Source organism: Gouania willdenowi, chromosome 6 (assembly GCF_900634775.1).
Source record: "Gouania willdenowi chromosome 6, fGouWil2.1, whole genome shotgun sequence".
Taxonomy (NCBI): Eukaryota; Metazoa; Chordata; class Actinopteri; order Blenniiformes; family Gobiesocidae; genus Gouania; species Gouania willdenowi.
This window is the reverse complement of record NC_041049.1, coordinates 70,454,994-70,476,894: the sequence shown is the minus strand read 5'-3', so window position 1 is coordinate 70,476,894 and position 21,901 is coordinate 70,454,994. Positions and strand designations below refer to the sequence as shown.

The 21,901-nt window shown below is 37.1% G+C and overlaps 1 protein-coding gene across 16 annotated transcripts in view; it reads right to left on the bottom strand.

Annotated features, from left to right (window-relative positions):
• Positions 1–18,210, bottom strand: part of ap3b2 (adaptor related protein complex 3 subunit beta 2) — a 53,313-nt gene extending 35,103 nt beyond the window's left edge. For 10 of the 16 annotated variants that reach the window (XM_028449280.1, XM_028449285.1, XM_028449283.1 and 7 more), the window contains exons 1-2: positions 12,397–13,057; positions 295–370 (exon numbers count right to left, since the gene is read on the bottom strand). In XM_028449280.1, the coding sequence (XP_028305081.1) occupies positions 295–370; positions 12,397–12,686 (366 nt within the window). In that variant the 5' untranslated portion in view covers positions 12,687–13,057. Of the gene's footprint in view, positions 1–294; positions 371–12,396; positions 13,058–18,028 lie in introns of those variants that run through there. The other 6 variants (XM_028449292.1, XM_028449296.1, XM_028449293.1 and 3 more) reach the window with 1 other exon arrangement.
• Between the last annotated feature and the right edge of the window lie 3,691 nt (positions 18,211–21,901).

Genomic DNA, 21,901 nt, shown 5'->3' with positions numbered 1-21,901 from the left:
ACAAAAAGAGTAGTAGGTGATTCCGCCCGCCACCTACGCTTCTGGACATCCCTGTCCAGGGCAAAAACGTTTTTGTGTGAGTTTTTATGTTTTGCTGAATAAATGAGCAAAATGAAATCTCTGACAATGACTTTATTAAATAAAGAAATAAAAAATTTTGAAAAATTCTCTATTCACAGTTTTGGAACTACCTAGAACTATTGCAAAGGTGTTTTATTTGAGAAAATTCTGTATTATTCAATGTCTGAATATTTCATACCTTGGCATTCTGATGCAATAATTTTCTATACTTACAGCTACGATTCGTTTCATGGCCTCCAGTTTCAGGGCATCTTTGTTGCTGTCCAGCATTTCTTTCAAGTCATCGTGTCTGTGAGAAGAACAAAGTCAAAATAAGCTCAGAATTCACCGTTACTTTCTTTAATGTATTTAGCAGAGCAGAAAAAGTCCCTGATTAGCAGGAGACGCGAGGCATTAAGTCATTTTACTTCACAGCACCATTTTTTATTCAAGTCTGCCAATGTGACCTTAAAGAAAGTTTCTTTGAAGTCAAAAAATACAACTTAAGAAAAGTAGAGCTTTTAAAACTGCAACATATAAAAGTAAAGAGTTTCGTGATGCCTCTATAATCACAACACCTGTGTGAAAACACCCATTACCATATATCATAATTATGAAGTGATTTTTTCAGTACCGACAGAATTCCTTCAGTACTACCTGATACAGATTTGCGGAAAATTTAAACGGTACCATTTTTTGGGACCTAAACGCAGCCTTGTGACTGTGGAAGTTGAGATATTTCCATCCAGGACCTGAAGATAACATTGCACGCACAAGAGCGTCATGGCTCCGCCTTTATAAATGTGATGCAGACCGAGCACTTGCAGGTGTAAATGTGAGCTAAACTCTTAAATATAGTCCCTGAACAGCAGCTGCGTTGACTACAAGAGTGTTGTGGAGGCAGACCACACCGGAACTACGTGAAGCCTCCATTAGCATTAGCATTAGGAGCAAAGAAATATTTCCTGACTGTAGCATCGCAAAACCTGCTGTTGCTGATAGTCCATATTCACAGGTGCACAGCGGAAGTGGTCCGCACAGACACGCATGCACGTCTGTGTCCACCATCACTCTGAAATGGACAGAAGTCTCTGATAAGAAAGTGAAAGTAAATGGGAGCGCATTGCTCTGCTCTAGGACTCTCCCTTTTAACATGCTTGGGCTGATTAAACAAAACAAGCGCACACACGTACACACACACAGACACTAACAGCAGACGCTGTAGACTGGGGAAGAAGTCTGGTGCTTCAACCGATCGATATTTTCACCATTCACTCATAGGTTTTCACCTTTGTGCACAAATGTGAGTGTAATAAAGCCGCGTCTCGTAAAGCAAACAACTCTTTGGTGTAAATGACACGAGAAAAAAATGCGATGGGAGCATCTACAGAAAGTTTCATCACAACAATGACGTCATTGATTGGATTGGCAAATTAAGACATTACAGCCGATCACATTAATTACATAAAATGAAAAATATCGGCCGATATGAGATAGCCGATCAGATCAGTGTAAAGCCTACTACTAAACAAATACAAATACATATTCACTTCCACATGTCGTGAAAAATGCAATGACTGATATGCTGTCAACACAATTTAATCAATTAATACTTTCACTTTTCTAACCCTGACAATCAGTGACGTGCCGTGACCACTAGGGTTGGGTAGGCACGTTGCAAATGGAGACCACTAATGACAATTTCATGTTTCTGCTGGGAAGTGTTAATTCAATTCAAATCAATTTTATTTGTATAAAGCAATTTCCAACAAAGTCATCTCAATGCGCTTATCAAAATATAAAATTCATAATAAGAAAGAAAAACCCCAACAAGATCCACATGAACAAGCATTTAGCCATCTAACAAAATCAACATCGTAAACACCATTAAAGAAACATAAACAATTATTTAATATAGCCTCCATACTCTCCAACAACATATATCTGATGACACGGCAGCACATCTGTTGTTTGTGTTGGAAATACAGAAACACGGAGAAAAAGACAACAACAACAACTCGGAACAGCCTCAGTGAGGAGCATCCACAAAGTAAATCCTTCCTTTTATTCCATTCACTGTAGAAAGTACCAACAATGTTCTGACCTTACCTTTGCTGAAGGTCTGGTAGCTCAGGTGTTGGTCTCCATCTTTTAAAAACTGTCGTTTTTCCTCAAAAAAAAGTTTCTCTATCATCTCTAACGCTGTCATCCTGACTGTGGTGTTATCCCGCCCACTAGCTAGAGAACGTAGCAGCAGCGGTCACATGGCATCAATTCACTAATGTACTGTGAACTTACGTATAGCATTTAGCATAGCGCGGTTATGTCCAAAGGCAGCTCTCTACGCTGCCTTTGGACGTAAATGGTTGTCATCTTGGGGACCTGATTGTGCAAACACGTAAAAACATGCAATGGGAATGGAGGCAGAGGAGCAACGTGCCTTTGGGAGGGGGCGTGGCCTCCCTCTACCTTACAGCGGAGTGAGACTGTGCAGCTGTTCCAGGAAATAGCGATGTTCAGTCATTTGGGCTATGAAATGCACAAAATGCAGATACTTTCAAACTTATAGGTACTGTAGGCTATTGGAAATGGAAAAATAAATCATTTATAATTATATTATAATTAAAAAAAAAAAATCAAAATATCAATTCACCCTTGGGTAGGCACTGCCTACCTTGCCTCCCCTGACGGCACGTCACTGCCGACATCAGGGATGCAAACTCTGATTGAATGAAGCAGCTCTTTTTGCCTTTGACTCAAGGCTACAGATTTATTTTACCCCGACATTAAATGATGACTCAAATATAGTTGGATAAAAGCTCTAATATAAACTACAGGATGAAACTATACCAAACAAAGTGAAGAAGGGGATTAATGTATGTTTAACTGATATAAGACGCTGTATAGCTGCAGATTTGCACATTTACAATTAACCTTGTTTCCTAGGCAACAGAAGATGCAATAAAACAGAGTTAAGAGATTTTCCACGTGCCTGCAGAGCCTTTGTTGCATCAGTGTCACCACATGGGACCAGGGTCTGTAGTTTAATTCAGAGTCTCTCTTGAACAAAGCCTCCAGCTCTGAATTGAACAAGTCAGACACAGTCGACTCAAAATGAGGAGCAAGCACGGCAGTATTATACCAACTATAATCCATTATGGTGAAATTGAGACAAAATAGCACATATCAAGAGACACTTTTTATTTTTCCTGCTTGCACTCAGAGGAGAAGGACATTTTTTCCCTCGTTCCCTCCTTTTTTTTCCTGCTTGCTCTCTTTGCCTTGTCTTTGTCTTGTTTTAATCTAACAGGAGCCTCTATTTGCATACCAAATCTAAATCTAGATCATGGAATTGATCAGCTGGTCTTTCTTCCCTTTTGGTCAAATTTCTCAACTAGGAGTACGGGCATTGGGAGAGTCCGTAAATCCTGAGGACGTGGAAGACGTCCGCCAGATTGGAATTATGATAAAGGGTCTTCTGCTGATTGGATCTGAATTTTCCGCAAAATTTAAATTACTTTGGCAGCAATATTGGAAGCCGCTTGTCATCGATAGAATTGGCCGAGCTCTTGGGACTCTCTGATGGATTCCATCGTGGTGAACTTTAAAAGGAGTGGAAAGTTTGTCTCAAGGAAATGGCCACATTATTGGATTATTGATCGAATGACCAGGAACAATATGGCTGGCAGTCATGTAGCGGTTAGCCAGTCTTAAAACTTCTTCTCTTATCTCATTCGGCCCCCTCTGAGAACAGCCTGTCAAGGTCTGTTTTTTCTCCACACTCTCTATGGATGGATGTTGATTCGAAACTCTGACCTCTCCCTTACTTTCCATGAACACCTGCGATCTGGCTCGGCTAACAAACTAACAAACGAGGTCATCTCTACAGCAACACCGTCCCACGTTATCGGCTGGAGAACTATGAGAGACTATAGCAGAGTCTCAGTAAACAGGTTTATCTCAAACAACACTGAACACTTCACTCCCATATTTACATACACAACCTGTTTCTTCACCGTGTCCACTGGCCCCCTCCCCTCCTCCCTCTCTGCAGCCGTAAGGGCAGCGCCATCTTGTGGCCAACCTGCGAACTACCCATCCTAAGACCCATCCCCTGTGCTAACGTGCTGTTGTATTGAATTGAATGTTGTGTTTGTTGGTTTTTGCCGCAATGTTTGCTGAAGAGTTTTTTCATGATCCCAAACTCCGCCCCTCTCTACAAGGGCCTAGTTTGGTTTTTGTCTTTTTTTATCTCTTCTTCCTACCTATTGTCTCATATTTGTCATCTAAAAAACGGAGCACTGCTCTGCTGTGGCTGCTCCCCAGAACTCCCGTACCTGTCCCCCATGTGATATGTTAATGTATTTCATGTTTCTTTGTCGGGATGTATCTGAAACTGAATAGCCCCGAGGGGATAAATAAAGTTTTCTGAATCTGTAAGTATGGGGCTAATTGACATGGTTTGTAACAGGATTTAATTTTATAAATTTAAAATTATCAGCCGTTAGACTAATTAAAGTGTATGAAAAGGGCCACTCTTTTGATAAAAAAAAAACAAAACATAAAAGCCAGAACATAACCAAATAAAATGTCTTTGTGTATAATGAAAGTATACAGCTAAAACAAACATTTTCTAAAGATTTGATGTTTTTCTCATGTCCTCATTGAAAACACCTATTGTAATAACGGTTATTATACATAAGCTTGTCAGTTAACCAAAGACAAAACAAACTAAGACCTATTAGAGATCCTCCAATGTTTGTAAACTTAAAAATACAATAAAACACAACACTATTTTAAAAAACATAAACACATTCATTAAAATCAGGACAGAAATATGATGGCTATTTCATCGTTCCTATCATTTTCAGATAATGTATAGACAGAAAGTAGGCTAATATTGACTATAAAATATATTAAACAGAAGTTAACTTTAAAATAAGGGTATCCCAATCCTCAATTATATTGGATATTGGTCTGATATAAGCCAAAAAAAAAAGAATGAGTGTCAGATTACTGTATATCAGCCTGCATCTAAAAATTGAAAATCTCCAATATAATAAACTATTAAACTGGATTTATTGAGGTTATTTATCAGGATCTTCTTGCTAATTTTTCATTTATTTTAGAGTATTCTTATGTTTAAGGTTAAAAAAGTAATCGGTTATGGGTCAGTTTTTCTCATACGTCCTGTTGCTAACTTTTGTTCTCTGTTTGAGTAATATCACTTGATCAAGACTTTTCTAACATTGTACAAAATAAGTAAAAGTATAAATGATCCGTGCTGATACAGTATTAAGTTGATATCGGTGTCGGCTAAGGATGCAACATCGGCATTGTATCAGGACACCCCTACTTTAAAATAAACTAGGCATTCAACTAGGTTCTAAGAACAAATCTCTCAACACATTAATGAGACTACAGAAACCTTGATTATCAAAGATCACACTGCCACTGTTTTCTGCTGGTACAGTGGGGCCTGCTATGTTATTAGTATGGATATTGATTAATCACGTGTTATTAAATAATACCCTGTAATCCACCATTGATCCAAATCAGGTGTCATTACAGCAAAGTTTCATTAATCATAAATAATCCATCCATTCATCCATTTTCTGGCCCAGATGCTCCACTTTCAGGGTTTCGGGGTTCTGCTGCTGCCTAAATCATGAATAATCCACAAACATGAATAAATCTGGAGCATCTCTTATCTAAACTATCAAGCATCAACTTCATTGCTCTGCAAATAATGCCACACGCCTGAAATGAATCTATGAACATTGCATCAGAGTCTGACAGAGAGGATTATTTTTGGAATGAAAGCAGTGAACTGGCACTGGTTTCTTAGTAACCACCATAATCTGCTGCTGTGTCCCTGAAACCAATCATGAAATAAACGTGATGAAATTGCATACAAATTGCCCAAAGCTCTAAACTCATGCAGGCGGGTGAGGAACTTTAATGAACATTTTTGACAGACGATGAAGACCCTTCTGGGTTTTGACTTTTTATTCACTCTAACATGACAATGATGGGCCACTGCTTCTGCCCTTCACTTTTAAAATGAAAACATTTCTATCAGCAGAGTTTTTTTGTTAACCACTTATAGACTGGATTTGATTTGAACTTCTAAACTAGATCTTGTCTTCTTAAAACTAAATTATGCATCGCCGTTGCCTGATAAGAACAAGCAAACTACATTAAAGACTTTCCTAAAGGCAGGTCTAAAGAAGCCTCTTGGTCGAGTGTTGGCACCACATTACCAGATGGACTGTGACATAAAAGATACAACAGTTGATATATCGCTACTTTAACTGTTAATGAGTAAGGCAATGACACCAGAGCTCTGTGAAGCAGTCATTGATGAAAATCCATTAGCTAGTGTGCACTTATTCCAGTTGCCTGGCGAGCACCACGGACAGACACTTATCTGGTAAATATTATAACTTTAATGTAGGTGACTCAGGGGGAAAAGGAGCTGACAGGTATAGGTGGATGGTATCAACAAAAGGTTTGTAGTTGTACGTAATTCACTTACGCACAATCCAAAGACTGACCAAAAAATAGCAGCCCTCAAACACACCCATTAAGGAAACATCATTCTGTGTTTAAAGAGTAGCTAGCTAAACCCCAAAACCACATTTTTTAATGCTGAAAACAAACGTATTTGGTGTGAAGTAGTGTTGACTGATTCTTGTCAAGATTTGTGTTAAGACAGAATGACAGAGAAACAACAGAAAACCAAAGAGAGACACTTTAATGAAGAATATTGGTAAACTTAAAAACTAAAACATAAAGACCAATGGAACTCGACAAGAGCAACCATACTTGAATCAAACCCAAGACCTCTGCCATTGGAGGCAGGAACAATACCAACGCACCGTAACCAGTGGTTATAGTGCTTTTTTAACGATAGAGAGTGTAAGTTAACGTTAAAATACACAAGCCTTGATTGCACGCCTTCCTTGCTACAAAGTTCAGAAGTAAGACGCTGATGAGCAGGAAGTGGACAGTTAATACATGTCTTCTAAATACACTGACGGGTTGATGCTCCACTTCAGCTCTGGAGCAGAGCGAAAAGAGTTGCATGAGAGGATGGGGGTGGTTTTATAAAAGGGGTGGAGCAAATAGTGGTTGTTCATGAAGAAAGCTGTCAACCTTACGTCATCAGCCTCCATTTCAGCCAATAGGAAAATTCAATTGTAATTGCCGGGTTTCAACCATAGATACAGGGCAGTCGCTCTTCCATTTTTACAACAAAACACACCAACCCTGAAATACTTGGACTAAATTAAAGAGTTGTTTTGGGGTGTAACAACATAAAGTTTAACTGAATACAAACAAACAGTATTAAACAGAGAAAATCCAAGTGAGAATCTGTACGCTGAGATTGTCACACAAAGGACACATGCCTTTAGTAGTAAAAACAAAAAAAGGTAGTTTGGCTTCCTGACAGTTTCTGCAAACGCCTGTAGCAGCGGAGTGGGGGGTGGCTGAAGGTTGACCCGTAATCGACTGGTCCGACATTTATCGACATATTATGCACCCTGCTGTTAAGAAACTACAACGGAACCAAAGGTTGGAACTATGCCCTGAAGAACCCAACAGACCCTTCGCTTCTGATACTGTGTCCATTGAAAACCACAACGAGGGCACGACAGTCTTTGTCGGATTCTCTTTCAACATCATAAGTGGTTAAGATATTTTACTGAAATTGATGAATTCCTATTTTTCACACCTGGACTGGCATTTTTTCTTCTTCACAGTCATATACATGATTGAAGGCTTGAGTTTTTCTGACATTTAAGGGACCTTTAAAAATCACACACACATTTTCAACAACCTTTCTACCTCATAATTCTGCCTAGACGTGGCTTCATTGAATGCAATCAACAAGCAGGAACTTAGAAAGTTATGCCTGACACATTCTGTTCACAGTAAATGTTAAAGCACTAAAAAAAGTAGATACAATGTATATGTTTAAACATCACAGGGGAAAAAAGCATTAACTCACAACTTGAGTTAATTAAACAAGTGATCAGGGACGCTCATTATTGCAGTGACAGGGATTCATCTAGTTTGTTTAATGGCAAACAAGCTTCGGAAGATCTAATTAAAACCAGCCATGAAGACAATAATTATGTTTGTTGTGGCTCTGGACAAACCTCAAACCTGCTGCTGTCTAATTGTAGATTATGTATCAGGATGGAACGTAGCGTTGTTTAGCTAATACATTCACAACTAGAAAACGGTGGTTAAATCCCATTCTTCTACATGAAAATCACTCCAGGACTTCACATTTCCTCTCCTGGTCTAAAGACAATGTTTGGTAGGTTAATTGGAGTATCTGAAAGTGCTGTCTGAACACATTAAAATCTGTTATTATTATTATTTTTTTTAAAAGATGGAAACCGTCTATCAGCCTGGGTGTGATGTATTTCCACAGACGTTGCTTCTCACCAACAGGGAAAACGACCCTCATTCCCAAAGGGCCTGAAGTAATTCTACACCAACAATGCTCCTCTAATTTCTCTGGTTTTCATTCTGTCCTGCTGAACAACGGTTGAATACATAAACAGCACTGAATTATTTAACCCACTGTGGTACGACAGTGTGCACGGGTGATCTGGTTACCAAAGCAAAAAAAAAAGATCTTGAAGCTGCAAAGTCTGCAGGGGAGATTAAGTTTAGATTGTTACCTTTCAACGAAAAAGAAAAAATGTCATTAAAGGGAATTTATAGAAACACATATTTGCATGAAGAGCAGCGAGTGAGTTAAAGAGTTAAATAGTTGTTTCTTGCATTTATGAGCAGCAGTACAGAATGTTTTACATAAGCCGGCAGTCAGCATGGATGTTTGTTGATTTTTATGGCACAGCCATGTTGCATTTATTCCAAACCATCTGCAAGGATAAAATGTGACTGTAAATTCATAGATTTGTTCAAGTAAAAGTATTCATGACGAACACTTTCTTAGATTGCAGTGAAATCTAATACAGTGTGATTCAAGGCTTTTACTTCAGTCTTTGAGTCTTTGAAGTCTTGAAGGATTACAGGTTAGTAATACTGTACGGAGTTTGACAGAATATGGTCAAAAATAAAAAGTAAACAACTATTAATATGTAGTCATTTTGCTCTTGTTGTCATTTTGTATATTTTACTGACATTTTGTGTATTTGTGTCGTCATTACCTCGGCTAAGCGCGAAGCGCAGAGCGGTAAGGTTATATTTTAATATCAGTGTCAGCAAGATAACTTGAAAAGTTATGAACGGATTTGGATGAAATTTTCAGGAAAACTGATGAATGGGACAAAGAACAGGTGATTACATTTTGATACTACCAAAAGAAAATATATAGATATATATCCCATTTCTTTTCCCATCCACACTGTGGAACTTCTTGTTGATGATGTCATAGATTGTCTCAGAGTCGACAGCTCAATGTTGACAGGTAGTCATGGTAACACAGCTCAATGTTGACAGGTAGTTATGGTAAGTTTACCATGTTACCGTGACCGGAGCGTGTTAGCTGAGCTTGAGCTGTCTGGCGTAGGTCTGCGCTCTCTGAGTGCTTTTTTAGTTTTGTATATTTCACTGTTATTTTGCGTATTTGTGTTGTCATTTTGTGTTAAAACATATCAAAGTTAATACTAGTAGTTATTAAGTTTATAACATAATGACATTAACACCTGACTTAAATGTTTGTTGACTAAATGAGGAAACTTTAAGCTAAGTTTGATTCTCTTCACTCTTCTGGAAATTCTTTTAAAAACATGCCCTTTTTTTAAGGTTTGCGTTGACTGAAAGCCAACTTTATTATTCAGAATTAACCATATGATTAAATAAAACTGTTCCAGGATTGCGACTGTCATCAAACTTTTATTTAGAATAATCAGAGTTGTATATATGAATGAACACAAAGAATCATTAGCTGTGTTTAAAATCAGCTTTGGTAGAAACTTTGCTGATGCAGTATAACTACTTAGTGTCTTATTGCCTGTGACACAAACTAACCGTAATTAGTTTTCATTCATTTTAGAACTCCGAAACATATATTTCTGTTTCAATTCATGAATAAATGATTTATTCATAAGACTGACATTACGCTGTCATTAGCAAAGAACAAGGTGTCATGAAGGCTGTCATTAGGTGTCGTTCGCTAAATAATGACACATTAATGACAGCCTTCATGACACCTTATTCATGCTAATGACAGGTGTCATGTCATAATAATGACAGCGTAATGTCAGCCTTTATGTATAAAACTTCAAGTAAAGTGTTGCCATTTATTTTAGTTTCTTTGCATTATAAAGGATTAACAGAAAAAGAATATTCTGCACGAACACGTCTGATTAACAAGAAGTAAAATTAAAGGAAAGAACAAAACAAAAGAATGAAAATGAAAATATTCTAAACAAAACATCATTTATTTCATTTCAAAATGTTCATTAGACAATTCATTCCATAATTATACACCCAAAACAGAAACGTCTATATTTTGTGAGAATTCTTACTTTATTTCTAGCCTGCATGTAGAATTGATGAGTCGTCTCCCTGGGTTACAAATGTGATCCTTGTAATCCCAAACTGTGCAGGTGAACCAATAAGAGTTAATACTTGTTTAATAGCAAACATTTCATTGAGATTCGTCTGTACTTTATGTGACGTTTTGCGGCGTATTTTCATTCAACTTTCCATTTTTTTCTTAGTGCAAATGTTTTTTTCCAAACCTGCATAGATGCTGATGTATACATAGATGTATGACATCATTTGTGACCTGGTAATTAATGATCTCCAGCCGTACTTCTTTCCATTATAGAGTCTCTGTAATGCTCAGCCTGGGGAGTAGCTCTCCTTAATCTAGTTGATTCGACTCATGAATCAACCTTTTAGTGTTTGTTACGTTAGCCGCCACTGAGGGCATGTGTTTGTTAATATGTTCACATTTCTTCCAACCTGTAGGTGGATATGAACCCATGAGACACATATACTGTACCCTAAACCAGTGCTTCTCCATCTGTTATTGGCTCTAGTACCCCCTTTATAAATCCAAGTCCCCCCTTTGTCCGACTACAACATTTTGCTGAAAAAAATATTTAAAAACAACTACAGACAATAATGATGGATAACACATTTCAAAGTATCTCATTTTGTAAATAAGTGGAAATAAACAGTATTTTGTGCAGTAGTTCCCGCCCTTTTTTTGGATCGTGACTCCATTTTGAGACTGTAGAGACTTCCTGGTGACCCCAAAGATGACTGTATTTTAGTTTAACTAGATTTAAATTTCACAAAGTGAAAGTATAGAAATACAGTTGTTTAAGATTGGTTGTTGTTTTAATTTAAAAAAAAGAATAATAATTAAAAAGTTTCAAAAATCTATTTACATTTTTCAGAAATTTCAGGCGACCCCACATGGGATCCCGACCTCAAGGTTGAAAAACACTGATTTAGTGGCTCCTGAATAGATTTATTTCTATAGTTTTTATCATTTCTGGTCACCTCACTGCTGGGGTGGGACCAAGACCAGGGTTGGGGTCAAAATTTACAAACCTTTGGTTTTCAATTATCCATTTTCAATTGAAATAAATTACAATTAAAGTAACCTACATTATTTCCAATTACAATGAAATTACAATTATTTTTATCCTCAGATAGTCAATTACAATTATATTCTCTGTCAATTACTAAAGTTCAATAACAATTAATCACAATAACTGAGAATTAAATAAATAACCTAGTAAAAGTTAACCTTCCTCTTGTGTTAGCTTTCTGTTAGCATCTCTAAAGCTATCATCTAATTTATTTCCTATCTATTGATTATTTTGTTAGGCTTCCTAATCAATGAAAACATAGGTTTTAATACTTTTGGTGTGGGCGTCTAAGCCGTTTTTGTGTTGGTGTACCCCTAGATTTCAATTTTTTTAAATGTAAAAAATGTGGCAAAGCTTGATATGAAACATATTTTAATAATAATTAACTACATATGTGTAGAACATAGAACTGTAACATGGTTCCCCAGTTTTGCATTAAATTATAATTGACAATTTTATAGAATTTTCATGGCAATTACGATTATAAAGTCAATTATCTGAAGTCAATTACAATTACGACAGCAACAGCTTTTTAAAATTACAATTAAAATTGTAATTACGCCACAATTCTACAATTACGCAATTACAATTATGATTCAACCGAGACTAGTACTTTATTTGTTAATTATCCTCTTTCCCTCTCAAGTACCCCCTGTAGTGAGATTGCGTACCCCCATTTGAGAAACACTGCCCTATACTGTTTTCAATCAAGAAGACTTGAACGGAGACAGGATTATCCTACCGTAGGGGTTGAGTGTGGAAAATGCCCCCACCTCCACCGCCTTCCTCCTGCAGACCCCGCTCCTCCTGCTCACTGCCACCACCTGACCCTCCACCACCTCCACCTGACCCTCCTGATCTGAGGTGGCGCAGCTCATCAGGTTGTACGGCGCTGTACCAGGCCTGCTGGGCATTATCAGGGGTCAGCACGGGGCTCTTGTCCTCCTCCTGGCCTTGGACCTGACTCTGCACGGTCTTCACGATGTTGACTGCGTTTACCGGCAGCTGGAGGAGCTTTTGCATGGTGGTCATCTTTAAGGTTGAACTCTCACGCTGGAGACACGGGTGATGGAGCAGCAGCAGAGGGGCGTTTGCAGATTAGTGCTGATCACTCTGTGCTCTTCTTCTTCTTCTTTGGTTTTCACAGGAAAAGAGGAGTATTTGTTATAAATCCATTCTTTCTGCAAGGTTAAAGTCATCCAACAGGAACATTTTGTATTTTCTCTTCATAGATCCTGTTTTTTTACGTCCGACGGCTGTAATCTGAACCAACGCAGCTCCACAGCTCTGTAGGATTCCCCCCACCACAGCACACACACACCTCTCACTGCTGAGTGTGTGTGTGTGTGTGCATCTAGTGAGGCAGCAGGCTTTAGCTGCGTGCTAAATGGATGCCTGGCTGAGAGGGGTGTGGAGCTGTGTTTGCTGTGGCTCCTCCTCTTCCTGTGGTTCCAGTCGCTGCTGCACCAGCCTCTCGTCACCTCTCACTCTACAACGCACAATTGTCTCCCATCAATGACACAGCCTCCGTCTTTGCCACGTATCATCTCCCACTTCCCGTCATCATCCTCAAGCTTGTCATATTAAAACCTGTAAGATATGTTATAGTCTGTGTGGTTTTTATTACTTTATTAGTTATAGTTAAATGATTAAACGATAGTTAGAATATGAAATTATCCATGATTAACTGTGTGTGTGTGTGTGTGTGTGTTTGCAAAACATATCCATTGTCCACCATAGCTGGTTTAAACTAGTTTGGGCCAGTGTGGGGGTATGTGACCCACTGCATGGACATATGAGCCTTTTTCTCCCCCAAAGTTTTTGTGTTACCATATATGGTATTAATCCTGCACCCAGAGCGCTGTTGCACAGCCCTCTGGGTGTGGTCTATGTTTTCTATAATAAATACCTGGTTCTGAGGCATCACCATCAGAGCAATCCAACTTATATCGGACTTTTGTGTCTCTTTTTGTTGGGTTTTTCTCCGAGCTGCAGCTCGCACCTCTCTGCCTCTGGTCGCCTTTTAAGTCAGATAGTGTTTTTCTCCCTGAGATGTGATTGCAACGGTCTTAACGTATTTAGACCCAACATTCACATTTTAGCAACGGTCTTAACGTATTTGGACCTAACAAAACCCACACCTCCACTAACAGGTTTCCTTCTCTTGAATGGTTTGTGTGTAAAGAGGGAATAAAAGTTATTTTACTTTTCTGACACAAGCTTTGTGAAAATCCTTACTCTTCTTTTTTAATATACTTAGAATTAGTCCTGGGACTCTTAAACGTCGACGAGGGAGCTCTTTTTTTCTAACGTGACTCAGCGTTCTTGGCCGCTGTGTCGTGATGACAATGTCTCGCATCACTCTCCGTCTCCATCTCTCTCTCTGTTTCTCCAGGGTTCCAACAGACTTTTAGGACTTTTTATTGCCATTTGAAATCAAATTTAAAACGTCACATCAATTACATAGGGTTAGGGCACATTTTTTTCTAGTGTCTAGTGCAGTGTTTCTCAAATGGGGGTACGCGATGGCACTACAGGGGGTACTACAGGGGGTCTCCAGAAATTCTTGATGTCAAAATGGGGTCACAATCCAAAAACGGTTGGGAACCACTGCACTAAATATACTGTATCTTTACACCTATTGTATTTGGCGATTGAAAATTGCCAAATATACTGCTCTCGTAGGAGTTCTTCTTATTTTTCTTATGCAACTCCTTTGTCCTGGAACTCCTCCAAGGCTAGCACTAATGACACGTATGTCATCTCATAGGGGCAGTATCAAGGATGTGTCGTCGACCTTTTTGGAGCCAAAATTGTCAAAATTTACCAAATATTCTATATCTCTACAAATATTTTTCGTACAAGTCTGATGCTTACATTTATGAAAAGCTCATTTCAAGTGGAGTATTTTATTTGTTTGGACCAAAGCTCTATTACCTACCAGTAAAAAGATAGATAGGGGTCAAAGTTCATGACATCACAAAAAAAAAAATATATATATACTTTTTTCCTTATAACTTAGGCACTGGTACCATTGAACAACATTTCCTTTCAATGTGTGACCTTGACCTTCGCTCAAGGTCATATTCAAGGTTAAGAAATTATAAAGTGAACAAAGTGAGACCTCAACGCTCTCAGGATGATGAAGCTCAGCCAAAACAAAATATTTAAAACATTTTTTTCCCCCTATAACTTGGCCACTGGTACCATTGAACAACATTTCCTTTCAATGTGTGACCTTGACCTTCGCTCAAGGTCATATTTAGGCTCCAGAACTCCTCAGAAAAGTGAAAAAAGTGAGACCTCAATGCTCTCAGGACGACGTAGCTCAGCCGAAACCATGAATATAAAAATACTTTTATCCCTATAACTTGGGCACAAATTGAGATACAGTGCTCAGACTGGTACCATTGAACAACATTTCCTTTCAATGTGTGACCTTGACCTTTTCTCAAGGTCATATTTAAGGTCAAGGTCAGTCTTCTGTTTTCCCTGCACTACTACTTTCAATTGAATTAGTAAATACAAAACTTGTCAACAAATCCGGATACAGGTTGTGATTTTTGCCAATGTTCAACTGGCAAATACGTATTTGCCTTGCAGATACAGGTCTTGCCTAGCTCTATAGTTGTTTTTAAATATTTTAAAATCATTTTCTAAACGAAATGTAGTCGGACAAAGGGGGGACTTGAGCCAAAAAAGTTTGAGAACCACTGATTTAGAGGACTATCAGATTTAAGAAAGGAAATTTGATGGTTCGTTGTCACTCACAGGCGTTCTGATCAGATCTGATAGAGATTTAGGCTCCAATGGTGAAATCAATCTTAATCATAAATTTTAACATTTGGTGAGATGGTATGAGATTAGAACATAATTCCTCGTGAAGAAACTGTCCAAAGAATAAAATTCAGACATTTCTTCACCAAAAAGGAGCGTTCCTCAGCCAAAAAAGTTATTTTAGCAGCACGTAGCTAAAGGATAACAGCTGTGTGTGTTCACAGTAACAACACAGTTATCCAGCACATGTTGATTCTAGTCTGAGGCGTATTCATGTAAATGTCAGCTAAGTCTATCTCATTAAGTCACACTCTAGTGCATCAAACTGAGCACTTAGTAAACACTTTGCTCCCCCTGCTGGTAAACAAAGGTAGTGTTTTTATGTAGCCACATTGCAGCTGACCCACGTTCTCCGTATAGAAATTATAAATGGCATCGAGCACAGATGATTGAACTAAAGACTGCTTCAAGGACTCATCTAAGATAGAAAATATAACTTAGAAATGATGACGATAATTGAAAACTAAGAAAATGTAATAATCCTCAAAGATTTTAAGTAACTAAACATTTTGTTTCTGTTGTGTCTACATCTGTATTTATTTAAAGTGTTCACTGTGCACTCTGATTTTCATTGTGGTCACTTTATATTCACTGTAAAACATTGATTTCGTATTAGTGTAATTCCTTGATAATTCAATCCATTCGTTCAATCATTTCACTGTATCTCACCAAACTTTAATAAAAATGACTAAAGTCAAAGAACTCGGCTTCTTACGACAACATTGTTTAACAAAGAACAAAACTTTATAATCTAATTTTCTCGTTTGCTCTGAAAACAGCAATGTGCTAATAATACAAGATAAAACCACACAGTACAAAAGTATACCTTGAATTTAGAAAAATGCAGAAGGGAAAAAAACTAAACAAAAACAAAGCATTAACTTGTGAGAGCTGCATAAATGTATAATAAATAAATATGTATTGATTTCACTCCAAGCACCACATTCCCAAACAGACCAGATCAGAAAAGTCTTCCTCACTATCGGATAGAGGCGTCCAAATACAACGTTTTCACTACCGATTATTCCAGCCTTTAGTGTTGGCCCATACGGATATCAGTTACATTACAGTACATTTTACCTTAAACATAAGAATATTAGACAATTAAGTTAAAACATAAATAAATATTAACAGACTGAAAAATAACATCAATAATTCCTCTCAGAGATCACATCCTTTTGATGTGGTGTAGTGTACCGACCTAGACCCAGAACCAGATCCTGTGCAGTGACAAAGGAGTAAATGGTTCCTGTATAGTGGTAAGGGGGTAAATAGTTCCTGTATGGTGGTAAAGGGGTAAATAGTTCCTGTATAGTGGTAAAGGGGTAAATAGTTCCTGTGTAGTGGTAAAGGGGTAAATAGTTCCCGTATGGTGGTAAAGGGGTAAATAGTTCCTGTATAGTGGTAAAGGGGTAAATAGTTCCTGTGTAGTGGTAAAGGGGTAAATAGTTCCCGTATGGTGGTAAAGGGGTAAATAGTTCCTGTATAGTGGTAAAGGGGTAAATAGTTCCTGTATAGTGGTAAAGGGGTAAATAGTTCCTGTATAGTGGTAAAGGGGTAAATAGTTCCTGTATGGTGGTAAAGGGGTAAATAGTTCCTGTATAGTGGTAAAGGGGTAAATAGTTCCTGTATAGTGGTAAAGGGGTAAATAGTTCCTGTATGGTGGTAAAGGGGTAAATAGTTCCTGTATAGTGGTAAAGGGCTAAATAGTTCCTGTATAGTGGTAAAGGGGTAAATAGTTCCTGTATAGTGGTAAAGGGGTAAATAGTTCCTGTATAGTGGTAAAGGGGTAAATAGTTCCTGTATAGTGGTAAATAGTTCCTGTATGGTGGTAAAGGGGTAAATAGTTCCTGTATGGTGGTAAAGGGGTAAATAGTTGCTGTATGGTGGTAAAGGGGTAAATAGTTCCTGTATGGTGGTAAAGGGGTAAATAGTTCCTGTATGGTGGTAAAGGGGTAAATAGTTCCTGTATGGTGGTAAAGGGGTAAATAGTTCCTGTATGGTGGTAAAGGGGTAAATAGTTCCTGTAAAGGGGTAAATAGTTCCTGTATAGTGGTAAATAGTTCCTGTATGGTGGTAAAGGGGTAAATAGTTCCTGTATAGTGGTAAATAGTTCCTGTATGGTGGTAAAGGGGTAAATAGTTCCTCCAATCAGGTGCCTGTGAACAGCTGCTGTCGCTGTCCACAGAGGTGGTGCTGAACACTGAGACCTCATAAACACATCCAGAAGCTGATTCTAATCTCAGAGACAAACAAAGCCACATGTAAACATATGAACCTGATCTTTTAAAACTACTTCAGTGACTGAAGGCTTCACACAGACACAACAGGCCTCCATCACAGCTAAATCACGGTACGAAGCTAACCGGAACACGGAGCTGAAATCACGGGTGTTGTTAGTGACAAACATCCTTCTGGTGTGTTTCAGGCTCTATTTGATGAATAAAAGCTGAATAAGGCGTTAATAGCGCACCTCCCCCGCTGTGAGCCGCTATGTTAACCCCCACATTCAGCACAGACCGGCCCCGGTGTCCTACCGTTTGTAGTCGGAGGAGAAAATGCCTCCGCTGGCCGGATCGTGGCCGTACTCCGGCTCCCCGACGCTGGACGAGCCTCCTTTCTCATCATTAAAAGCAGAGCTGGCGGACATGGCCGTGGCTTTGTGTCCTCCCCCCTCACAGAGCAGAGACTCAGATGTAGCTTTAGTGCAGAGGGCAGCAGGAAGGAGGGGAGGAGTCACCGTGATCCTACGTCACGTGATATTAACACTCACTGTCATACTAATGGGCTCAATATTAAAGAAAATCATATTAAAATCTTACACAATATTTATCCTTCCAATTTATATTTCTTCAAATTTTTATACAGCCAATAAAAGTAGTTTTAATTTCAATGACGAACCAGACTTAAACCTGTTTATTTTATATGGTAAATTCTATATTTATAAATGCAAGTTGAACAAATCTACTCCCCTCTTTGTAAGCTTTCTGTGTACATTTAAAGAATATATCAAAACTATATCTCTTATTTATACTCAAAACGGGATCATATACAATAGTATTTTCGAAGTAGAATGATGACTGATTTACCCTTTACCCTTGTGTTTTTTTATTTTAATTTTGTATGTGTGATTCTTGCTTGTCCCCTTTCTGTATATTTGTATAATGTACACTTCTGACTTTGTTGTAAATTTTAAAAGAGAATTTTTTTTTTTTTCATTCATTAATCAAATGCAAGGTTGTTATTTTTTTATTTATCTTATCACAAGATCTTACCTTCCCATCCCTGCTTTTATTTATTGTTATTTATTCATCAATCATCAAAGCAAAGCAGTTCCTCTCTATCCATCAGTGTTATAAACATGTTATAAATCAGAGAATGACAACTTTTATTACAGCAGGGGCCACAAAAATGTGTTTGTGTGATTTGAGGGCCACGTTATCAAAATTGTTGTTGTTGTTGTCAATTTCTATATTTTTCTCCCATTTATTTTATTTTATGAACTTGTCTCTTAATATATGATGATTGTCTCTTATCAAATACTGTTTTTTTGTTTATTTTTTTAAATAATTTGTAATATGGAAGTGTGATGTGTTATTATGTAGCTACATTTTCACTGTATATTTTATTGTACATTTCCTGTAATGTGTATTCTTTGAAGGTGACATTTGAACATTCTGTCCAGGAACTACAGATGAAAAAATGCCTTCTGGCTAAATCTGGTACATTTTCTATACGGATATTAATGTGCACTGTCCCTGTTAAATAAAACAATAAATAAAATAATAATATTTATTTTAAAAAGTCATTGTGCGTATTTTTTATTCTCCTTGTGTATTTTGGGAGTACATTTCAGTATTTTTGTTGTACTTGTGTGCACTTTTTGTAAATGTGTACGTTTTGTTGTGTAATTGTGTGTATTTTTGCTGTTGTTTTGTGTATCTCGCTGTCATTTTGTGTGTTTACTTCAAGGGTCCCACAAAATTAGACCAAGGCCCCTGGGCCACTATTTGTCATGTCTAGACAATCAGAAAATAATTCATCCAAAAGTACAACTACGTAATATGCAATAGATAGACATTTTGAAATGGTTTGGTCGTTTTTTCTATAAATTATATATAAAGTATAACATATGACCAACATCTGCAAAGGCAACTGTGGCAACATTGCCTAAATTACCATAGACTATACGTATGTCAGAGATGAGCTACTTTTATCTCAGCGGGAGCTACAAAAATGGGATTTTCTGATCCGAGAACCACATAATCAAAATTCCTGTCAGTGTTTAGAATATGTTTTAACACAGGAAAGAATGAAGGATTTAGTGTATTTTTGTTGTCACTTTGTGTATTTCCGTTATTCCTGTTTATTTTGGTTGATGATTTATGTGTTTTGGTCATTTTTGTTTACTTTTGTTTATTTTTTCTGTTATTTATGTTGTTGTTTTGAGTGTTATGAGTCATTTTTGTTTACTTTTGTTTCAATTAGTATATTTTACAGTTTTTTTTGGTAATTCTGTTGTCATTTGGTTTATTTTTTGTTGTTCATATCAGTATTTTTCAGGAATATTATAAGGTTTTTTTTATTTACTTTGGGGGCTGCTTGAAATTAGCACAAGGGCTGCATGTGGCCCCCTGGGGCCCCAGTTTCCCATGTCTGGCATGAAAACAAAAATGGGAGGCAATTCTTGTTGGAATAAGTGAAAAACATGCTCAAATTTGAGTCTGGAAATAATATTTGTGTGCAATTCAGCATTTACCTTAGAGTTAAACTAGGACTGTGTAGGTGAGGATATGATTATCTCAATGGGAAAAAAGCAATTTTCTCTCTATATATATATATGCAGACCAAGGCAGGAGACATTTATTGTTTTAAAACTGAGCAAATGCACATTTTGTTCGTCACTAGACACTATGAAGTTTTTCTTAGTGACAATTATCCATGAATTATGTTTTAATATTACTTTCTTTCTAGAACTAACAGAGTTGTAAATAGCATTGATATATCCTATTATCCTTTTATTGTGAGACAAACAATACAAGCAAAATACAAAACCATAGAAAAAAACATCATAAAAAAAGACAAAAAAAAACAAAACAAAAACAACAACAGACAATTCTTTATTGAACAAAATAACACCAACTACAGATGCTTTCTCATCAAGGGTTACATACTGTAGTGCTTGTAGAATCTTCTGAGGGGATTCAAAAAAGACAATTAATGCTGTTTTGGCACAGTGCATTACGTTTGATTTGGTTGGTCGGCTATAATGTGATGCATATGAATGTGAAACTGTAAAAAAAAATTAAATGACCAGACAGCAATGCCTGTTGATTATTTTAAAACAAAAATATATATAATTTACTCAGTAATGGTTGGATGTAGAAATGTAAAGAATTAATTCACTTCTTTTAAAAACGTACAAGTAAAATTACTGATTGAGAAATATACTAAAAAAAAATTAATAAAAATAACTCAATTACAGTAACGTAATCAGTTAATTTCACCTCTGATAATTTTCTCAGAATCTCTTCCCAGTATTGTCCTCTAGGAGGCGCTGCAGACTTTAAATCATAGCCCCACTTTTTCTAAATAATCTACTAAAGTCCTGTATTAACCCTCAACCTAAACACTGACATTCTTTGCCCTTGGATATGAATCAAAATAGTCTATTTTAGTTAGTTAGTGTTTGTAAACATATATGATGAAGGAACTTTTAATAGAGCAGAACATGTGATACCACATGCAATGATAATGAAGATTGTTCATTCATTCATTCATTCATTCATTCATTCATAACAGTAGTAAAACAGTGTGTTCAGTAAGGAGTAAACGAACTTTTTTTTTTTTTTCAAATTTCTTACACTGACAAGATTTTATTATTTTTCCAAAAGTATTATCAATGGAATAAAAATAAAAAATAAAAAAATAAAAATCCTGTGAAAACATGTTTTTTTTTTTGTTTTGTTTATTTTTTTCAGTTAAAATGTTACAAAAAGCGAGGATAGCCAATTAAAAACGCTGGCAATTGCAAGTTTATCACGTGTGGTTTTTGTTCACTTTTATCCTGAAAATAAAAATAAAAATATTTACTAAAATGTGATTTTATACCAAGAGTTTTTCCTCAAATCCCACTTACAGAACTTTAGAATCCTGAGGGAAATACCAGCAATATGCAGAAGTGGAGACACTGTTTCTGGTGCTGTTTTACAGGCATGTTATCACATGATATTTGTTATTTTGCAAAATATTAATAGTTGTGTTTGATACTGAGTGGTATCAAACAGTAAACATGTGTTGCTTTCTCTCTTTGTGTCATAGCTAAAGTCTTATTTCAGGTTTCTCCTCAGAACATATACTGTATGTTCTCTTTCCTGTTTTCTCTAAGAGTAGTGTTTGGCTTTGCTCTC